The 22,339-nt window shown below is 41.1% G+C and overlaps 3 protein-coding genes and 1 non-coding gene across 6 annotated transcripts; 3 read left to right on the top strand and 1 right to left on the bottom strand.

Annotated features, from left to right (window-relative positions):
* The first annotated feature begins 19 nt into the window (after window positions 1-19).
* Window positions 20-4,374, top strand: LOC148087558 (UDP-glucuronosyltransferase 2A2-like). Its single transcript, XM_087792792.1, has 6 exons — window positions 20-734; window positions 799-947; window positions 1,143-1,274; window positions 1,632-1,719; window positions 2,279-2,498; window positions 4,065-4,374. Exons 1-6 carry the CDS (start codon window positions 20-22, stop codon window positions 4,372-4,374), a joined length of 1,614 nt encoding a protein of 537 aa, XP_087648918.1.
* Window positions 3,166-3,237, top strand: trnae-cuc (transfer RNA glutamic acid (anticodon CUC)). Its single transcript has one exon. It is a non-coding gene; the product is annotated as a tRNA-Glu (tRNA).
* LOC148087557 (uncharacterized) lies at window positions 4,225-13,527 on the bottom strand. Of its 2 annotated transcripts, XM_087789346.1 has the most exons (17): window positions 13,377-13,527; window positions 11,283-12,445; window positions 11,128-11,217; window positions 10,164-10,401; window positions 9,742-10,043; window positions 9,544-9,687; window positions 9,364-9,478; window positions 9,236-9,307; window positions 8,432-8,572; window positions 7,765-7,878; window positions 7,637-7,710; window positions 7,481-7,585; window positions 6,588-6,703; window positions 6,352-6,490; window positions 4,907-5,027; window positions 4,431-4,811; window positions 4,225-4,310 (listed from the first exon to the last, which is right to left on the bottom strand). In XM_087789346.1, the coding sequence occupies exons 1-16, from the start codon at window positions 13,525-13,527 to the stop codon at window positions 4,726-4,728; spliced, it is 3,171 nt and encodes a 1,056-aa protein (XP_087645472.1). In that variant the 3' UTR covers window positions 4,225-4,310; window positions 4,431-4,725. The 2 variants fall into 2 exon arrangements, with proteins under 2 accessions (XP_087645472.1, XP_087645480.1); XM_087789354.1 differs by lacking the exons at window positions 4,225-4,310; window positions 4,431-4,811; window positions 4,907-5,027 and having other exon boundaries at window positions 6,355-6,482.
* A 44-nt stretch (window positions 13,528-13,571) lies between these two features.
* Window positions 13,572-21,019, top strand: poli (polymerase (DNA directed) iota). Of its 2 annotated transcripts, XM_087789376.1 has the most exons (11): window positions 13,572-13,645; window positions 13,905-14,005; window positions 14,076-14,189; window positions 14,261-14,425; window positions 15,966-16,109; window positions 17,345-17,575; window positions 17,635-17,807; window positions 17,871-17,962; window positions 18,929-19,062; window positions 19,833-20,026; window positions 20,086-21,019. In XM_087789376.1, exons 2-11 carry the CDS (start codon window positions 13,966-13,968, stop codon window positions 20,752-20,754), a joined length of 1,956 nt encoding a protein of 651 aa, XP_087645502.1. In that variant the 5' UTR covers window positions 13,572-13,645; window positions 13,905-13,965; the 3' UTR covers window positions 20,755-21,019. The 2 variants fall into 2 exon arrangements, with proteins under 2 accessions (XP_087645502.1, XP_087645493.1); XM_087789367.1 differs by lacking the exon at window positions 13,572-13,645 and having other exon boundaries at window positions 13,822-14,005.
* The last annotated feature ends 1,320 nt before the right edge of the window (window positions 21,020-22,339 follow it).

Here is a 22,339-nt window from a genome sequence, read left to right as displayed (position 1 = left end):
TCTTCTACTCGCGGCGACCATGAGGCGAGGACACCAACTGTCCGTGTGTGCGCTGCTGTCGCTGCTCGCCGCCGTCAGCGGAGGACGGATCCTGGTCTGGTACACCGAGGGCAGCCACTGGATCAACATCAAGCCGGTGCTGGAGACCCTGGTGGACCGAGGACACCGGGTGACGGTCCTGGTCCCGAGTTCTTCCATGTTCATGAACAGAAGTGAGACAAATCGTTTCCAGTTTGAACCCTTCGACGTCCCGGTGTCCGTGGAGGTGATGGAGGAGTTCATGGAGGAGTTTCTCAAATTCTCCATGTACGAGATGGATCACATGAACGTCTTCCAGATCTACAGGCGCTTCTTTGAACTCATGGAAGTGGACCTTAAGTACAACTTGCAGCACTTGGATGCGCTCCTCAAACCAGACATGCTGAAGAAGCTGAAAGACGGAAACTACGACCTGGTGTTCTCCGACCCCTTATATGTCGGGAGCGAATTGATCGCAGATTATTTGGATTTACCGATCGTCTTCTCCTTGAGGTTCACTCTGGCCCATCACTGGGAGAGATACTGCGGTCAGCTTCCTGCTCCTCCTTCATTCGTCCCTGCTTCCATGAGCAAACTCACCGACAAGATGAGCTTCTCGGAGAGAATGTGGAACTTCCTCTTCTACGCTCTGCAAGACGTCGTGATGCAGAGAGTTATGTGGCGTGACCTTGATCAATACTACACAGAGTTCAGAGGTCAATCATCAGCATGTTCTTGTTGTGTTCATGTTCAGTGTTAAAATGTGTTGCACTTTGGCAGGAAAACCAACAAGCGCCTGTGAGATCATCGGTAAGGCCGACATGTGGTTGATGCGAACCTACTGGGATTTTGACTTCCCTCGTCCTTCTCTGCCCAACTTTAAATTCATCGGCGGGATCCACTGCAGACCAGCCAAACCTTTACCAGAGGTTAGACTAACTTGTGTTTTACATTCTTAATATGTTACTAGTTTTACTACAAGACACGGGGGGGGGGGTTTAAGGGATCTCTGGCCATGCGATGAACGTAAAAAGGTATAAAGGTTTTAAAAGTACACAAGGAATTGTACAGTATTATGAGGGACATCAACGAGGATCCTTTATAACATCCTCTTGTTTCCACAGGAAATGGAAGAGTTTGTTCAAACCTCCGGAGACCACGGCATTGTGGTGTTTACTCTGGGCTCCATGATCAAGAACCTCACAGAAGACAAGGCCAACATGATCGCCTCAGGTCTGGCTCAGATCCCACAGAAGGTGAGAGTTTGAATCACCTCTATACACACTGTACCTCGAACACATCGTCAATAATTACCTCCATAAAGATAACAAAGTCATTAAATACTAAGTTCAGTAGGACTTTCACATATAGTTACCTCAGGGAGAAAATCACAGTATTTTATACGATAGTTTTGTTTTATTATTCTAATTTCATTTGTTCAGTCAAAAGTATTTCCTAGAAGCTGGTACATGGTGGAGTGAAGTTTCAGCACACCAGAGTTGTTGCTAACCCAGTGGCATGAATGTTCTTAAAGACTGTTAGTTAATAACCAGACAGCAACATGGAGAAAAAAGATCTAGGGATTGTGACTCAACTGAATGTTCTCTGTGAAGGTTCTGTGGCGGTACAGTGGCAACAAACCACTGACTCTAGGGGCCAATACCAGAATCTACAACTGGATCCCCCAGAATGACTTGCTAGGTGAGTTTCCCTTTCAAATAACATCACATCATCACTAACCAGCATTTGTAACAATAACTTCATGCTAAAGTTGAAGAAAACAACCTAAATGTGATCATCCACCAGTCGTCCTCATTCAACACCTCCACGACACTTTGTGTCGTTATCTATCTCTTTGAAATATGATTGGATAAAAAAAAAATCGAACATTATATTTGACACCATAAAAGGCGCATTCAAGTGAATATAAAATGACACAACAAACGTTTACTTTTCATTTAATACGAGGCCAGCAGACCCTAACGTTCCTTTACTGATATTTACCAAACTGTGTTTAACAGGATCTAATTCACATCAACATTTTTATTCAACTCCATATTTTACCATGATTGGAAATCTCTGCACAATTTCTAGTTCAGATCACTTTTATACTTTAGCTTAGCTTAATTACCTGCATTTCTATTGGCCGTCCATATACTTTGACACAAGCCAACAATTGGGCCACATATACTGATTTGACAGGCCAGATTTGACCCCAAACCACATTTCCCCGACCCTTAACACACGTCCTCATCCTCAGGTCACCCAAAGACCCGAGTCTTCATCACTCACGGCGGCACCAACGGCATCTACGAGGCCATCTATCACGGCGTTCCCATGGTGGGCATTCCCTTGTTCGCCGACCAGCCTGAAAACATGGTGCACATGAAGGCCAAGGGAGCCGCACTGACCGTGGAACTGAACTTCATGAAGGCCGAAGACCTCACCGACGCCATCAACACCGTCGTCAACGACAAATCGTAAGTGACATCTGACAGGAAGCTGCGAGGAACCGCCTAGTTAAGTTATAGAAATTTTCCAAAATACAAAATACAGCTGTCCCTCACCACAAGAAGGTACATTTCCAGTAGGAGGTACTTATTACTGCATCCACCTTACTTATGGTGCCAAGAAAATGATGCGGTTGTCCGCACTGCTCTATCGAGTGAAGGCTGATTGGTCGCTTTAATATTTAAATTCAATGACTAGACTATGTTGCTACGTCAAAAGTGATCGACAGCCGTGATTGGTTGGCTGGGCAGCAAAGCATTATAGAAGATGGTCAGTACACCGTCGCTGACAGTTATGGCACCTCATGGGCAATGTTGAGTTTGAGGTTACCCTCACAGTAAATGAGGGACCACTGAACATCCTTAAGAATCTCTTCAGACCTTAGCGATTTCCTCGTTTCATGGAACTCTATTTCATCTGCTTCTTTTTTGTATGAATATTCCAGTGCTGTGTCTCTCAAAGCTAGTATTCTAAGTGCGTAAGTGCGTCTCAATTCTTAGTATGCAAAATTTAGTGCTCCATGCACACTAAATTGGCGTACTAACACGCCCACAAAACTGAGTATGGTTCGATGGACACTATCCACCCTAAACAGCCGCCATCTTAATGACGTTTTAAACGGAAGTTACGTTATATTCCCTGGTGGTCTAGTGGTTAGGATTCGGCGCTCTCACCGCCGCGGCCCGGGTTCGATTCCCGGTCAGGGAACTACTCTTAGGGGCGACATAGCTCAGATGGTAGAGTGGTTGCCTGCAGTCCAAAAGGTTGCAGGTTCAATCCCAGCTCCAGACAAGCTTGTGTCGTTGTGTCCCTGAGCAAGACACTTCACCCTGATTGCTCCTGATGGTGAACTTGAAAGTGTGCAGCCTACTCACACAGTATGTGTGAATGGTTGAATTTCCCCTCGCGGGACTAATAAGGGATTCTAAAAAAAAATATATATATATATATATATGCATATATATTCATGTACGTACAGGTGTATTTTCCGCAGCAGTAGGAGGATAAACACGTCTTCGGTGCTGATACCAGCTTAAATATCTCGCGAATATTTAGATTCTCATATTTTTTCTTTATTTCTTTTTCCAAACTTCAACTTCAAACAGCTGGTTTAAACCATCGTTCAATAGTAGTAGAAGAAGAAGTTGTCGCCTCAATTCCTGTTAGTGTGTAGCAGCAGTGTTTGATTTGAGACGTACTATCTGTGGAGAATTTGCATACTAGTTAGTATGTACACTATCCTGATGCATACTAACTGCTAGTATACTAAGAGAAGTATGCGATTTGAGACACAGCACAGATTTATTTTCGACATCTACAGTTTTTACCTTCTACATAAAAAAGATCTCGATCAGCAGAGCTTGAAACATGATCTTTATGAGAGTTTAGCTGGAGTTTAATGTGTATGTAATGTATGTTAGTGGAGATTAATATGTCTTTACTGGAGTAGTTGTGCCAGAGAGGGAGGTGATGCAGGAATAAATATTTGAACGACACAACACGGGTTGATTTAAATCTATGTCGACGACCCTCAGGTTCAAGGAAAACGCCATGCACTTGTCCTCCATCCACCACGACCGACCTATGAGCCCGCTCGACGAGGCCGTGTTCTGGCTGGAGTTCACCATGAGAAACAAGGGCGCCGAGCATTTGAGGGTCCACGCCCACCAGCTCACCTGGTACCAGTACCACAGTCTGGACGTCATGGGCTTCCTGCTGGGAGTCGCTCTGCTGGTCCTGGTTCTGTTCGTCAAGAGCTGCACCTTCTGCTGGAGGAGATGCTGCGGCAGGAAGACCAAGACCAACACGAAGACCAACACAAAGACAAAAACAAAGAAAGAGTAGAAGCTGTCAGGTGTTGTTTTTTTTTTTAACATGAATCACCTTCTGATCAGTTTTACCTGTCGAATTAAAGATGTTTGTTCGGAACTAGTCAAGTCAGTCATGATGTCAGAACTTCAACACGATTGGTCCATGTCAGAAGTGCCTCCTGATTGGCTCCCCGCTGTTGACGCCTCCACCTGGCGTGCGATTGGCCGACTCCGCTCATAAATAAAAACATGACATAAGTGAGTGCTCTTCGCTTTAATCATCACACCTGCCCGATGAATCCTCAGTGACAACAGTGACGTGAACAGAAACAAACGGCCTTCATCAAGCCTGGAACTCAAACGATTCATGGGACGACAATCACTCTCATTTTTTCACTTTCCCGTCTCTGAGCTTCCACAACATGAGCGCCATGCAGGCGGTGGCGTCCTCGGCGGTGTCGTGGCCGCAAGCTGCAGGAAGACAACACAACTCAGAATCCCATCCAGAAGGAGCCACAGAGTCATTTTATTGGTCTGGCTGTCAGGAATGATGGCTGTGGACCCACCACTCTCCTGGATGATCTTCCTCAAGTACTCGGCCGTCAGAGTGTTGAGGGTCAGCTTGTGAGGGGGTCCCAGGCGGTGAGGGAAGACCACCGACGTGTCCACCACCAGACCGTGGAACAACTACAGTAAAGAGGCCCCCCACGTCTGGAGTCAGAAGTCTTCATACAGCAATGAGTACATACTTCATACATGGTAACATTCAGCAAACATCTCGTCTGTTCTGACCACCAGGGGGCGCTCCCACTGTGTGTTAAGTCCAGACACTGAACCACTTGAATCCATATTCTTCTGCTTATTCTTTTTATAAAATCATGTCCCAGCTACATAGGGTAGTAGCCAATGAGTCATGAAGGACAAAAAGTATTTTTGTCTCTGTGGAGGAACCATAGTTTATTTTCATATGAAGGACAGAAAATACTCTGCCTTCAAAAATTCTTAGATGATGGCAATAATATTTTATACAGTGATTTGCCAACATCATTAAAAGTTCAATGAAACCCAGACCTTTAAATAATAGACACAAAAAAAAGGTTTTGTCCTCATGACTCAAAAATGAAGTTGTTTTATTTCACTGCTATGAAAGATCCAATTAAAAAACCTAATAGAAAGTGTTTGAGAGAGGAAACAATTATAAAACAAACGAGAAGGATGAAGAGATAAAACTGTACAGACGGAGTTAGTACTTTCAATAGGATTTAAAGTAAAGGTTTAAGAAGTATCAAATTCAATTCATTCCCAGGCTCACAAAATAATTAACAATTTGAACAAACCTAAATATTTATCTTGTATCTTTTCACGGTGTGATTGTTTTCTAGATTTTAAATATCTTTTTAAAAATCCAGTTATTTTAAATAAATAATCAACCACTAAGAATACAGCCAAAGAAATATAGACTAACATTTCTTCACTCAATTTAAGAGAAATGGAGCAAATGAGAAACCAATTGAGTAACTAAGGTAAATAAGTATATTCATTGAGAGTTTTTCAAAATGAATAAAGTCTTAATATAAATGAAAACGAACAAGCAAAGGAATGAGTTCAGAGCCAATAATAATTTACTAATTAATAATAATAATCAATAAAGTTCTACCTAATCAATGAAGTTCTACTTAATATTTAGGGTTTTTTTTACTTCCTTTTAGTTATTCTACCGACCAAAATTCCTGAAGCAAAGTATTAACTCTAGATTTTCCATAATTATAAAAACAAACATTTTACTTTCTGGTTTAAGAAGAGAAGAGTTGGTCGTCTCAAAAACACTCAGCATCATCGTCAGCCATCTTTGCCACAAGATTAACAAACTTCAACTTATACTCCTAGTGCGAAATCAACAAGATGTGATTATGACGACGACTGATGATGCAGAAGAGATTTCATTTATCTTTTATACGTTTGGTCGTCATTAGCAAATAACTAAAACTCATCCATAACAGGAATACGTCACCTTCAGGGCACAAAAGTCAGTTTCCAGTTCGTGTCCGATGAGGACGGTGTCTGCACCGACGAGGCTCAACAAGGTCTTCTGCACGTCAGTCATAGAGGAGCAACTGCCCTTCAAGTCCTCCTCGCTGATGCCTGAAACTCTACATGGAGGAATGTCAGACGTGTCCAAAGTTTACACTGAATAATTGTATACATTATTTGTATATGACCAGAGTACCTGAACAGACACGCGTTTACCTGGTGTTGTAGTCGATGACCTCGTTGTTGGGTTTGACGAACGTGTCATAGATCACATGCAGGCTTGAGTTGACAACAGTCACTCGCAGCAGCTCCAGACCATGGATGGTGTAACACTGAAGCATCGAGACGAACTCATGAGACTGATGTTGTCTTGGGTCAATTTATGAAACTGCTTTTCCACTTTACCTTATTACGAGAATTATATTTCTATCAACGTTTATCGCATGTCACTTTTTCATGGAGAATTTTAATTTTGGAAATAACTGTAGTTAGAAGTCTTAATATATTTTATTCTATGTGGAACTTTCCAGATATGCAAAATTGATTACAAAGATTACTTTACATTTAGAATAGAATGTCTTTATTTGTCATTATAATCTGTATAACGAAATTAGTGCCCCCCTTCAGTGCAAAACCAGATGTACAATAAAAAATACAATTTCAACAATAATAATTATAATAAATAGATAGAATATATTTTAATTATTTACAACCAATTGTTTTATTCTTCTACTGATCTACTTAATCAAGTTGTATTTTTTAGTTTATTTGTCTTTTTTAAATATAAATTTTAATTTTTTCTATTATGTATTGTTTGCAAAACAGAATTTTATTTCACAGTACTGCCAAAACAATGTTGTTCTTTGACAATAAAGAGATTTGATTTTATCTTAACATTAAACGTGCTATGGAAATCAACTCAAACACCAACTTTGATGCTTTTTAAACACTTTATGAGCTCATACCATTGTCCAGATAAAATGCATTGGTTTCACATAATGACCCAAGTTAATCTAGAAAAAAACTTAACTGTAGGACACAAGCTTTAAATATTAAACAAACTCTTTTAAAAAGCATCACGCGGAAGAAGAAAATATATGAAAAATCACCATCTCACAGTTGACGGCGTAGACTCCGGGACAGCTGGCGTCTGAAGCAGGTTTCGGCGCCGTTGTCACAAATCCCTCCATGCTGAGGGAATCGTGGACGTGCAACTGAAAGGAAGAAAAATCATTGAAAGATTCCACGACGACACCACTTCTTACCTTGAAGAGTTGACACCCGGGTGCCCCCATCACTCCTTGACAACAACTGTAACGCGTCTCCACTCCACCAGGTACTTCAGCAGAAAACTCAGATTAATTAAGGACTTTTTAAACAACACACGACGTACCTTTCCTCTCCACTCCTCGTCCAGGGTGGTAGTTGCACTCCTCCTTGCGGAGGTGCTTCCCGGTCCGGCTCACCGAGTAAGTGGCTCCGCAGCGGCAGCAGATTTTCTTTAGTGCTGTTCAAGACAAGAGTTGTTATCAACGATCGACTGATGGTTTACAGTGGCTGCGCTTCTGCTGCCAAAACTCAAGCACTTTTACTCAAGTGGCGTCTCCTCTTCTGGAGGGTCATTGAACACAACATCTCACTAATCAGCAGTTACTGCTCGTCTGTCAACGGGTGCCGAGTACAGCTCGAACTCTTGTGTCCCGACAAGGACGAAACCCGGTCGATAGGGCTCGTAAATGAGGTCAAGAATCCTCCTCACGCTGGATAAGCACCGTGTGAGACACGACCCAGTGCCGAGAATACGTTTACGAGCTCTCTTGACCTGATACAATCAATTCTCAAATTAGGAAAAAAGTTATATTCAACATTTTTTATGAAACATGTCAAGTTAATTAAGGAGTAGGTTGTGTGTCACCAAAGCCTTCATTCGAACAGTTGTTTTCAGACCTTTCTACTGCAACAAACCCTCGCCCCCCATTACTTTCTGCAACACAGCGGTGAAAGCGCGCCCTCTGGTGTTCAGCCTCAGAATCACAGCAGGTGTTGACACTTCCACTCACGGTCTGCGTTGGTCTTCTTGTTGTTGGCGAACAGGATGGCACAGCCGGGCTTCTCAGGGTGCTGGATGGGGAAGTTGCTCTCAATCAACTTGTCCTCAGTCAGAACAAAATCCATCAGGCTTTCATACAGTGCCGGGTCACCTGAGAGCAGCACAGAAAAGGGCAGCACAGAAAAGGGCGTAAAATGATCTATTAATTCACTTACAAGACTTACAAGATGTAAATGCATAAAAATAGAATTTAAATATATGAAAATATAGCAGGAAAATAGGTAAATAATCTTTAAGATTTAACCCAATTGAGACATAGAAATTCAAGAACCATTTTAAAATGTACTTTAATACAGTATTTCTCTACTGTACTTGCTTAACCCTTGTGTTATCTCAGGGTCACAGTGACCCAAAAACAAAACCTTGTGTTGTATTTTGTGGCCTCTGGATCTTGTGACCCTAAGAAGGGTTCAGGACCCTCGAATACTCCTACAGTACATCACAAGCGGTAACCCAAATATAGAAAACAAATATTGAACCTCAATAGTTTCATGGCTTGATAAACCACATTTTTATTAAATTTCTAATCTTGTTTTTTTTTTCTGTGTGCTGATGATTTTGATTAATTAAGGGAAATCATGCAATCAATCCAGCCCCAATATTTCTTTAGTGACCCCTTGAAATCATCTTTGCAACCCAGTTTTAGGTCCCAACCCATCATTTGCACTATAATCGTGAAACTGGGGATGTGTGGCCTCCCAGCGTAAAGGGTCACCGGTTTAATCCCCCAGTTGCGGCTTTAACTAAAACTCACCTTCATCTTTGACCTTCTGCAGATCCAGGGCGATGTTGCCTCTTGTTTTCTGGCCACTGGACTCGGCAGAACCTGCAGACACACCTTGTGTTCAGGAACATTCAAAAGGGTTGAAGCTGGAGTCTCACCTGCTGCCGGGAGAGCACTCTGGTTTTTGAGCTTCTTGAGAGCGTTGACAGCGACACTGAGGTACTTCAGTTTGTTCATGCTACGGTTATAAACCGTCTTCTCTTCGGCCAGAGCCTGTGGACGGAGACGGGTCACGGTCTCAGATGGTCGAGACGGTTCGTCAAAACACACCTTCTCACCTTCTCAAACGCGTCTTTAACGTTGGGTGTGGTTTTGAGGATCTCCTCGGTGAACATGTTGACGTACCTCTGCCGTATGTCGTGAGGAACCTTCTCATTCGTCGCCTTGTACGCCTCCTTCCCTTTGCGTTTGGCTGCTGCCGGCTATAAAAGAGAAGTTTCAAATCAAACGGATTCAAGCGTCTGTCATGGTCTCACCTTGACGACGGCGACTTGTTGCTGCACCGGAGCCGCTGAAGGCATCACACGTGGGTTCAGCGACGGTCTGAGGGAGGGCGGCGGGATGACCTGAGGAGGGGCGCGGTGTCTTTGACCCGCTGAGACGGCGGGTGGGAAGGTAGCTTTTCTGATCTGAACGTGAGTGATGGGAGTGAGGACTGAAGTGACGGGGCTGGCGTTGGAGGCGACAGGCAGTTGGAAGGCTCCCTGTGGGAGTATCAGGTGCACGTTGTTGCCCACCTCCACCAGAGTTGAGCCCGCGGGTATGTAGCTCAAGTACTCTGCAAGAGAACAACACATCAGATGGACAAAAAGTGCAAACAGATCAATAAGATCAGAGATAAGACATCAATAAAATAAAGCTAGTCTTCTATTCTAAGCAGTTTCTACACTTGACTTACCGCCGGCGACCACGGGTCGCTGCATCTGTGTTGCAGTTTGAATGACGGGGATCTGAGGCTCCGGCCTGCCGGGGTGGTTGAGGAAGGCTTGACCACCGTTGACACACGCCGTCAACATGGACGCCTGGTGCTGGATATGATGCATCTTGGACACGGAGCCCTGAGACGGAACTCTGGGAGCCGGCTCTTGCAGTGGGACCAGCACCTTTGGCTCCGGGCGGCTCTTGACTCCCGGCTGCTGGATTGAGAAACACAATTTTTTTTAAAACATGTTGGCGCCACCTGCTGGACACAAATCAGAAACCGAGCTTTGACCGATCTGTGAGGTTTGACTTTTCTATTGATGCATCTTGAAATAGGATTGTTTAAAATATAGTTTTCATCTGAATTAGTCAGATCACCTCACAACAAGTGCGTTTGTATGTTCCCCCGTGCTCGATTTGGTTTACCTCAGACCCAGTTTAACGAAGACCCAAAACCAGGCAACAACCAAAGCTCCTAAAAAATGACATTATATGCTGCGACTGTTATTATGGAAGTATATTGAATATTATATTGTTAAATTTTACATGTTAAATGTAGAACCTTTGAAAAATGCTGTTGATAATGTTGTTTATAATTTATTATAATATTGAATTCAATTGTTTTGTATAAATATTAATTTTACAAAAAAAAAAGTTTTATTATAGAGGGGAAAAAAATATATATATATATAAAAAATAATAACAATAATTCCACCTTTCTATACAGTTATTATTGAATTAATTTATTCCAATTTTTTTTTTTTAAATCAACCATTCAATATTCATATTGCACTGAAAATGCATCCATACTATAATTATAACTTGCTGTGACATAATAAATATAAGACAAGGACTGACTGTGGCGAACCCTAATGGTAAACAACCAAAGAAAAAAAATGTTTCTGCTCTTAAGAAATGATCAACATGAAAATTGGGGGCACCTCTGGGTTCTTAACTTGATGAGCGAGCCTCTTCTTCACCGCCGCCACCTCGGCAGGTTTTGCGTCGATGACGGGCTTTTCCGAATCACTCTGAAAATAAAGTCACGCCATTCATTAATAAATTAACAATACGCAGTGTTGTGTAGCAAACTCACAGGCACGACAGGCCCATCACGCTTCCCTTCCTCCTCGTTGGCCTCCATGAAGATCCTGTAACATTCCTCCATCGGATCGCTGTCCGACACGTCCAGGTCAGAGTAGTTGACGTCGTCGTCGGAGCTCGAGCGGATCAGGATCACGCTTTGCTTCCCCGATGACTGCTCAGTTCGAGCCTCGGCAGTCAAGTCGGCCGAACCGGATGCAGCGTCGCAGGTTTGTTGTGGACAGTCGGTGGGAACAAGCTCAACCTTTGCTGGAGGGACACTCTGGAAAGCCTCTTTGCTCTGCATCAGCTCGGACATCTCGCTGAGCAGCTCCAGGCCACTTTTATTGGGGAAGTAGTTCTCATCTGTAGACGCCGCTTCCTTTTTAACTTTTTTATTTAATGAAATTGCCACGGCCTCTTCGTGCAACAACTTGCTGAGCCAACTGGAATCTTGCAGTTCAGTGGTTTCCCCTACAGGGGGCAGACCTTTCAAGGCTTCATTTACCGCGTCTGTAAAACAAGACATGTTCTCGTTTTGCATCTGTTCTTGCTCCAAACTTGAGGGAGTTTTAGCCTCAACGGGTGAACACATTTCTGCCTTCACTTTAACTTCACGGTCTGGCGGAGGTTTAGTGATCACGGGAGAGTTTGTCACGTCCTGTTGAGTCTCACTCTTCTGCTGACGGCTCCTTTTCTTGTCCGGAGACATGGGAGCGTCGATGATCAGGACGTCGTCGTCGTAGTCGTCCCCCGTCTTCGGAGACGTAGGGTTCGAGGCTTTTGTGGCACCGCCTTCCTCGACAGTCAAGACCCTTTTCAAACCGTTTTTTACCTTCTGCTTGTAGGAACCAAAATCGGCGGAGAAGTTGGACATGGGGTCGTACTCTAGATCGGTGCGTGGTTGAGAGTTATCGACCACATACTTGTTGGGTCGGAGTCGCGCTTGGCTACGGTCTGTGCCGTATGAGGCAGGGTTTGCGTTCTTCTCCGTCACCTTCGAGACAGAACGTTTGGAGTCTGCTTCTTTGGTCTGGCAGTGGGTCAGACGCCTCTGCTCGAGCTCTACCTCGTGTTTGATGTTTTCGATTTCTTTGTTGAGCTTCTCCAGCGTCTGGAGGTGGTTATCGATCACCACCGAGCCACCCACGCCAGAGAAACGATCGTTTGAGTTTCCTGCAAGAGAAGAACAAAACGCCATGATCAGATTAAATTATTAAACTTTAAAGATGGATTTAATATTGGGATTAAAGCCAACATCCTTGGATGTTAGGATTCCGACTTGAGACGCAATTCACCGTTACACCTTTTAAACATTATTTCACAAATTAAATCTTCCCAGTGTTCTTAACTAGTGCTTAAATAAATAATATAAACGCATTGTATTTTTACACAAGCGAAAACCAAAACTGGAAACAGTTTCCCTGAAGATCTGAGGGCCGTTCAATGTCCCACTTCAAGAAACTCGAGTCACTATAAACCAATTGTCTGATCTTTACTATTGTTTATAAGAGTAACGTCGTCTTTTAATTGTTCTAGTCCGTATGATGTTTGTGGTATTACCAATAATCCATGAATTATTTTTATTAATTAATGTGTTAACTAGTTGAAAGACTACGGTTGGGAAGGAAACTATATTCTGTTTTTAAATATTCACTTGATTTTACTTATTTATTGATTGATTTTTGTAGTTTTATTTATTCAGTTGCTTTAGTAAATACTATTTTAAATAAATAAAGACAAACACACTGGGATTGTTTATGTTTAGTTCCATTTTTAAAAGGCGTTTGTTAGGCATGTCATACATACAAGTATACGAAGGTTTCCATGAAGCCATGTCATTTTTAAAGCATATATATATATATATATATATATACATAACAGCTAGCTAAATAATTACAAAGGCCCCCATTTAAAATATATATATATACATTTATACTTTTTTGTTGTTGTTTTAAATCGAACATAAGCCAAAATTATACAAGTAAGCATCGCAAAAGAAGTTTATTTTTAAGTTTCAAGTTTATTTAAACGCCAAAACGACAATAGTCTCAAAAAACTAAAGTTTTTTAGACAAAATAAAATGATAGCTTGTATTTTTACCAACCTGTGAGGTCAACAACTGACGAGTTACACGAGGAATCTGTCATTTTGTCCACTTTTCTATCATGTCTGAACAAACAGTGAGGCCGTTCACAATCCCGGTAGTTGGAGAGGGGACATGGCAGGTCGGAAAAGAGGCCAAACGACGGAAACATCAGCAAATAAAATGGAAAAGGTTTTTCTGCACCTGTGGACCTGACAACACGAGCTAGCCAACAGGAGGCTAACTAGCTACTTGCTTTTATACCAAACTGTCCACCCGTTAAAACTAAGGTAACTACACTTTACACGTTTTGGAATTTGTTAAAATCCGTCAAAATTAATTAAAAACGCATTTTAATTCGATTTAAAATAGTAAAAAGAAAAGTAAAAAAAAAATGTAAAATAGCAATTCCGCCTCCCAACCAGCTGATGGCAGTGTCGCTCTCTCTCGTTCAGAATCATTTTTTCGCTCGTGTTGCCCCACTTCAGAACTGGAAATAGTGTCTTATATTTATTTTTTAAACTCATAATTCTCTTTTATAATGTATAGCAGCGATGATGATGTTGTGGAGGAGGATGAAGGCGAGTGGACGAACACTTTTACAGACGCAATGACGTCAAAGGATTCCGGAGTTTTTCCTGCAGCTTCAGGTAAACACAGAGAACTCGTCCTTCACCTGTAAAACACACTGTCATCTGTTCATCTGTCACTCCTTCCCAGGGTCGAGGTTCCATCATAAATGTAAACAGAGAGTCATTCTGCACTTCGACCTGGATTGTTTCTATGCACAAGTGGAGATGATCAGAAACCCAGCGCTCAGGAATGTTCCTCTAGGTGACAAATGTCATTCATGTTTGAATCTTTCTTCATCTCTGACTAACTTTTGTTGACTGTCCTGCTGCCAGGAGTTCAACAGAAGTATATTATAGTGACTTGCAACTACGTGGCGAGGGATCTGGGAGTCAAGAAGCTCATGTCTGTCACGGATGCGAAGGAGAAATGTCCTCAGTTGGTCCTGGTGAATGGAGAAGATCTGACAAACTACAGAGATATTTCCTATAAAGTTACAGGTAAAAAAAAAGTCTAATAACTTATTCTTAAAACCCTCATAAAAAAACATACTATACACAAGTGATGGATTTAAAAAATAATAATACAGTGTTTCTGACAACAAACTACATTTTTTGTACATTTTATATCATGTTACCAGATTAACTATAACTGTATAACTATAACTGTAACTATATTTTCAAGAAAAGTTATTTTGTATCATACTTGTATGTTAGAATAACATTTTTAATAATAAATCATTTTAATAATAAATCATTTTATTTGATGACGCCTTTCAAGACACCCAAGGACGCCTTACAGAGGATAAAAGCAGCACAATAAAACATTGAAAATACACAGTTAATATACAGTAAAATACATATATTAATTATTACAAAGAATAAGCCAGTTTGAAAAGGTCTGATTTAAGTTGTGATTTGAAAATGTCCAACTGTCGCAGGTGAATGGGTGAAGTATTCTAAATTTTGGGGGGCAGAGTGGCTGAATGCATTGGCCCCCATTGCGGCCATTTTCGTTCTGTAACGTCACAGAATAGTAATGCAACTTTTGTGATATCACTATGGACAACATTTGATTTCTTTTTTTTAAGTTTTGTCCTATTTTTCTGATTTATTTTTAATCATTATTTTTAATGCTTTTGCTTCTAAAAGGTTCTCTATCGTCTTGACTGTCAGTCACGGTATATAATTAGTAAAGAATAAATAATTAAATAAGATGACCCACATAATAAGCAATAGAAAAACAAAACCCAAGGCAGCCATTCTGCATCGCCGATTTTGCAGACCCCTGTTTTTAGAGTCGCATTCATTGTCTACCGCTTTATCCCTTGAGGGGGCCGCGGGGAGACTGGAGCCTATCCCAGTGTCATTGGGCGAGAGAAAGGGGACACCCTGGACAGGACGGCAATTTGTCGCACGGCACACAAAGAAAGACAACCATCCACACATAACGTTAATATCCCACGATCTTCCTGAATCTTAAGTCACAACCACTGAACTCACTCATGCTGCCGCAGCTCCTGGAAGTCTTATACGCACATGTCGTTTTTTTAGGTTTTGCCAGATATTTGGAGGATTTGTGTGAAGGCTCCACTTAGTTTTCTGAACATTTTTAGAAGTGTTTTGTTCCTGAAGAAACTTTGGGTTCTTCATAAATGGAAAATCCATGCTAGACTGTCGGGGAAAATCAAAGTGGGATTCTTGATGCCTTAAGTAGGTTTGTGTATCTTGTGAGGCTATCAGCTGATCCCATCGTTATTCTTTTGAGGTTTTCCAGACGCTTCCTGCTTCAAGGACACCACAGAGCACCAGATAGAGATCTTCAATTATGGTTGCAGATACTTTAGGGCCCCTCAGTCAGGGCCGACTGAATCACAGTAGGGGGAGAATGAAACTTCTGCTAAAGCTGAAGACAATTATTATTCATTATAACAAGTAGATGCAATGTTTTTACATAACAATTTCAGTCAAAATGTAATTGCATTTTATGACATTTTTATTTAAAAACATTAGTTTCCCTCTCACTCTCTTCTCCACCCAGAGCTGCTGATGTCCTTCTGTCCACTGGTGGAGCGTCTTGGGTTTGACGAGAACTTCGTCGACGTCACAGAGATGGTGGAGAAGATGCTGGCAGACACAAAACACACCGACTTGTCCTTTAAAGGCCACATCTATGACGCTAACGGTGAGCAGTACTCTTTAATATCAGGTGATGAAATGTTGTCAAAATAAAAAGATAAAGAGATTATTATTAAAATATATTGGTTTGGATGAGTGAACGTATTATATACAACTGCAAGGAAAACGAATAATGACATAATTGGAGAGGGGGAGACTGGTGGACAAACAATGACTTGAAATAGTATTTTATTTTACTTTTCTGTGTTTAGGCTTGTGTTTCTATCTCTGTAAATGTTTAGTTACAGATAGTGCAGGTGTGTGGGACGTATGGGATGTATGCCTAATTTTGTTTATTGTTTGATAAATGTTTTTATCCGGTTTCATCAGTAATGTGTATTGTTTAAATGGTTTTGATATGTGTTTAGACATGGGAAAATGACAATACGTATATAAGAGATGAATTATTCCAAAGAATAAATACAATATTTAAAAAAAGAAAAATCAATATATAAAGAAAATAGTGCTGGGTGTCAGTCTAATATTTTCAACACCAATACCGGTACCTTCACTTTGATACAGGTTCCTAAGCGATAATTTTTTCTATTACAATTTTATTAGATTAATTCAAACAAAAATATAATGTCATAACACAGAAAAAAACTAATATTTTTTAGTGTATATAAATGATTGAGCAAACATGCAACTTGGGTTGATAATTTTCATTAAAAAAAAATGTAATATAAAAAGTACTACAAAAAATGCAGTGAAACCTTTCCGTTTTATTTAGAGTTATCTTTTTTAATATAGATACTAAAGCTCATCTGAAACACTCTTTTATTTAAGTGTTCACTTGGCATAGTGGGTAAACTAAAGAACTACAGTTATGATCATGAAACATACTTGAACATTTTGGTGAACAAGACTCACTGTGAATGGGATTATCTCAAATAAAAGAAGCCCTCCTGGGGGTCCCCTGCCTCCAGTATCAGGGATAGACTTGAGCCCCATTTGGAGAAAGAACATGAATTTTATCCATTTATAGCCGCTGAGGTTCTTCATTAATGTGAAATCTCATTTCAACAATCTCTTTGTTCCATAATTCTTCTCATTCATTTCCTAAAATAGTGTTTCATTTCTTTCCCCACAACGTTCTGACTCCAGCTGCAGATAATCGATCTCCATGCTGCTCCACACAAACTAGCATGTTCCCGCTCTCAGAACCGCTCATGTCTCCGCTGCCTCCGGGTCGGATCACAAGCACGGATGACTCAATGTTTTTTTTTTTCCCTTCCCACGCAGACACTGACGCCGGCCAGCACCCGAGCTTGGCTCTGGGTTCGCAGGTCGCGGCCCGGTTCAGAGAAGCCGTCCACCTGCAGCTGGGCCTGACCGGCTGTGCCGGCGTCGCCTCCAATAAGCTGCTGGCCAAGCTGGTGTCCGGCGCCTTCAAGCCCAACCAGCAGACCACCCTCCTCCCCGAAAACACGGCCCACCTCATGGCCCGCCTCGACGGCCTCCGCAGAGTTCCAGGTGAGAACCTGACGTCTCTCGGCGCTCGCGTCCGAGTGAGACAGTCTGTCTCTCGTCAGGAGTCGGACACCAGACCGCCAAGAGGCTTCAGGCTCTGGGGCTGGTCAGCGTCCAGGACTTGCAGCTTTTCCCTCTCGCTGACTTGGCGAGAGAATTCCCGGGTGCTCAGCGTTTGAAAGATCTGGCTGAAGGCGTCGACAACTCTGCAGTCACTCCTTCAGGAGCCCCCCAGGTTGAGACGGTTGAAATATTTCACGGTCGTTTTTTTCTCTGAAACTCATCCTGACAATCTTAGTCTCTCAGTGATGAAGACTCCTTCAAGAAGATCTCGTCCTCTGAAGAGGTGGCGGAGAAGATTCAGCAGCTGCTGGACAGTCTGGTGAAGAGGTCAGTGATGGACCTGCTGACATATTTCTCTTCAAAGTGAATGAGATTCAGTTCATTTCAAATGACATCACACATTTTTAGTTTGTCGTCATTTTTAATACGAAAGGTGCTCAGTCACCCGGGAGAGATTCAGAGTAGAACCACTGATGGGTGTGACAAAATATTGAAACATCAAGATTTTCTATCAATATGACATAACAGTTAGTTTTCTTTCTGTTTTTGGGCTTTCAAATTATATTTATGTTTTCTCATAGTAATTGTATTGTTCATATTATATTTACAATTAACACATCTTCCCAACGTTTGTTCATTTTTGTGTTACTATTAAACTTCTAAACGCTTTATGGCAGTTATTACGTCCTCTGCAGCTAAAGGAACAATGAAATCCTGTGAGATACCAGCGATGACTGAGGACGAGAGGATACACTAGACTCCAGCAGCTTTTAAAGCTGATGTTTGGACATATTTTGGTTTTAAATCAAATGAAAGCAGTTACTTCGTCAAGAGTCATGTGGTCTGTCAATTCTGCAACACAAGAGTCAAGTACTCGGTCGATACTGCAAATATATCCTTGGTACTACAGTATTGCAATATATAGCAATATCGTTCCACCCGTTATCATGATGCATATAATTTCGCCAGATTTTTGTGAAAACACACTTCTAGAACCACTGCTCCTCTAGAAGGAGACGGTATATCTTCTAGCAAAGCCAGTGAGTTGTTCAACTGGGAGGAAGCCCCGGGGCAGATCAGCTGATCAGTCGTCCAGAAAAAACCTCCATACTCCCACAGAAAATCTCTGAAACGAGAAAATTGTAAATTTAAACTCAAAAGAAACCCTTATTGTTTGTAAATTGTTGATTGAATATTGATCTTGGATTTCGTCTAAATTAATCTCTGGTACCTCCAGACACAAGAATTCATATTTTATTTTTCTAATTCTATGTCACTGTTGTTTCAACAAAGGATGCACAAAGATGGCCGCCTGCCTCAGACGATCAGGCTCACCATCCGACGATTCTCCGCCACCAACAAGTGGTTCAGTCGAGAGAGTCGGCAATGTCCGATCCCCAACCACGTCGGGCAGAAGATTTCCTCGGGTGAGATTTTAAAAACTCAGATTTCATCCCAAAGTTTAGGATGAGTTCAAGATTTAATTTGAATGAACAATTCTAGTGAACTTCATGTCACGATGTCAAACTGTTTTTTTGTGTGGGTTAGTCTCTGTTTGCTTCAGATGCTGTTGACTATAGAAGCGCTTGTGGGCCTCAGACAGGACTTGGTGGGCTTGACTTGGCCTTGAGTTTGACAAATATTTTGTTATCATTAGTTCCAAAAAAATGTTGATACAGTATATTCAACAAATATGATAAAAAATATAATCTTATTATTAAAATGGCTTTGAAATCTTATTTACTTTCTTTCTTTTTTTTAATATTTATAAAGTGTGTATACAATAAAAAAGAATTGGATTTCAAGTTTTAGAATCAACATGCAAACATTCAGAGCGTTTGTTCATTTTTGTGTTGCAATTAAAATTCCGGCCGCTAGATGGCAGCAGCCATTACTCCCTCTGCACCTAATGGAAGAATTAAATCCCAGCAATGACTAAGGATGAGAGGATACAGTGGACTCCAGTAGATTTTTAAGCTGATGTTTGGAAATATTTTGGTCGCAAAACAAATTAAGTTACAGCTTCGTCAAGAGTCATTCGGTCTGTAAATTCTGCAACACCAGAGTCAAGTACTCGACAATACTATAAGTATATCCTTGTTACTACAGTATCACTATATATGGCAATTCTTTCGTATTGTTTCCCCTGTATCGTGATAAGTATCGCCAGATTGACTCCTAATTCTTTCTCTGCCAGGCTGCAGCGACGACGCCGTGATCCACCTCGTCCCTCTGGCCATGAAGCTCTTCCACAAGATGGTGGACACCAACGCCTCCTTCCACCTCACGCTCATCAACGTGTGCTTCAGCAACTTACAGGCCGGAACCAAGAGCTCCATAAAGTCCTTCTTCTCAAAGTCCCCGAGAGGAACACGGCTCCTTTCACCACAGGTAGAACCGATTCATTCTTAGAATCTTTCCCCCAAACAAATGTTTCTTTCTAAAAACAGGCCCAGTCCTCTGGATGCGGTCCGGTTCCCGGCGCGGATAATCAGTTCAGCGCCGCTCGCCTCCTCGCACAAGAGGCCGCGAAAAGTCCCCGAAGCTCTGAGCCGACGTCGTGTCCCTTCAGAGGAACACAGAGCGAGTCTGTTCCCGAAGACGACAGCGATCCTTCCAGAGTCTCCTGCAGCTCCGTGTGGTCGCGCTCTGACGAACAGACCGTGACACATGGACTGCCCCCCCATGTTGATCCAGAGGTGTTCCGACTCCTGCCCGCGGACATCCAGAAGGAACTCTTGGCGTCTGAAGATTCGAGATACACCCGTGAAGCTGCCGACGCATCGGAGAAGTCACAGCTCGCTCAAGATTCCTCTCCGGGCTGCAGAGAAGAAGCTGAGGAGGATGATGATGCAGCAGAAAAAGGTGTTTGTAAAGGAGGGAGGACGAGGGAAGAAGGGGCGTCGTCACTTCCTGAGCCTCCTTTTCCCCTCGACGTGGACCCCAAAGTGTTTTCAGAGCTACCGCCGGACGTTCAGAGAGAGCTGATGTCCGAGTGGAAGCAACGAAAGCCCATCCTGAAGACCGCTTCCTCCAAGAAGTCAGGAAGACGCTCGGCGGGAAAAGACAGAAAAACTGTTCAGGCTAATAACTTGTTCAAGTATTTCAAGCCAAGCTAGAGCAACAACAAGTTCTTCAAACAACACAAGCATTTTTTCAATATTCCTTCTTTGCCTCCTTGTTCTCTCCAGTATTTTTAGGTTGTTGTTCTGCCAAAGGTTGCCGTGGTAACATGATTAGGTGAAGAAAATCTAATACTGGATGTCAGTAAACTAGATTTTCTTCTCCAAACCAAATTGAGTTTCAGGGATGAAAAATGTTCTGTTCAGTTCCTTACATTTATTGTGTTTCAATCATTTCTCAATTAAAAAAAGTTGTTGATGAGACTTTGAGCTCGAAATGAATTCAATCTTTTTAGATATTGTTTCTAATACAGGATTTATTTTAAACCACACATGCGTTGTTCACATTTTCATATATTTATATTATTTAACTTTCATGTTTCTTCATCTCATATTAATGTCGATTCATTTTATTAACATGTATACTTTATTTAATTCCCTGATTACAATATACAGTAGTATATATTTACATATTTTTACTTCTTTGTTTAGCTTGTTTTTGTATTTAATTTTCTTTATCTTATTATATAATCATGGTTTTGGTTGCCCCCCCACACAAGTTAATAAACTTATTAAAAAATATATATATATTTATTCAATTATTATGTAATTAATCCTAGTTAATATTAAAATGTTCATTGGTGCTATTAACTTATTATAATTACATAGTTATTAGGTTTCCTTATTTTAAATGTTTTTTAATCGACTTTTTATTATTATTATTTTAATTCACATAAATGAAATACATGTTTTAATCCTATTGACACATCATGTGTTTCTTTACATTAAATGCTATTTAGTTTGTGCATTATTAACTTTTACATTTCAGGTTTTATTTCCATAATTACTGAGTGACGCACCTGTAATTGAATATCAATCATTTAATTAATTATAATCCTTAATTTTGGCTCTGACAACAGATTGGACATGTGATCGATATCCACTGTTCAGTAGAAAACAATTAAATAAACAAATTTGATCGTCAAGTTGATTTTAAGTTTTCAGAAATTCTGTCAAAACAGTATTAATCTTGAGTCTTTATCAGGCTGGATCTTGCTCTGAGGGAACAGTCGGTGTGAGTCGGGTGTTGGTTCTTCCAAACAGCTTTTCTGTTTTTTCCAGGAAAATGCCAAACACAAGGTCTGTAAGTACAACCCCGGTCGGTGAGCTCAACTCCTCCCTGGTCACATGAACTGCTGGGAAAGTTCTCCTGTGACATTCGATCACGGTTCAACTGAACGGATGTGGAAGATCTCAGCACTGGAGGTGGTAAGATATGCATTCTTTTTATTTTTACATTAAAAAAAAAAGTATTAGTTTTATCGTACAACTTGGTACCAAGTTTAGCTAATTAACATCTATAAGAAATACATTTAAAGGATGAAAAACAATTCAAACTACAAGTTAAAATTGTATTTATATGTATGTTTAATCTAATAAAGCTTATTTTTACAGGATAATGAAAAATTAAAGAACTTTTCTCAAAAACATGTTTTATTAACAAATTCTTTAAAAGTCAGTATTGTGAGAAATGGATGTTATTAACATTAAAATGACTGTTTGATCAAACAAAATCAAAATA

Source organism: Callionymus lyra, chromosome 1 (genome assembly GCF_982586985.1).
Source record: "Callionymus lyra chromosome 1, fCalLyr1.hap1.1, whole genome shotgun sequence".
Lineage (NCBI taxonomy): Eukaryota > Metazoa > Chordata > Actinopteri > Syngnathiformes > Callionymidae > Callionymus > Callionymus lyra.
The sequence above is the reverse complement of the archived record's forward strand: the minus strand, read 5'-3'. Positions and strand labels throughout refer to the sequence as shown.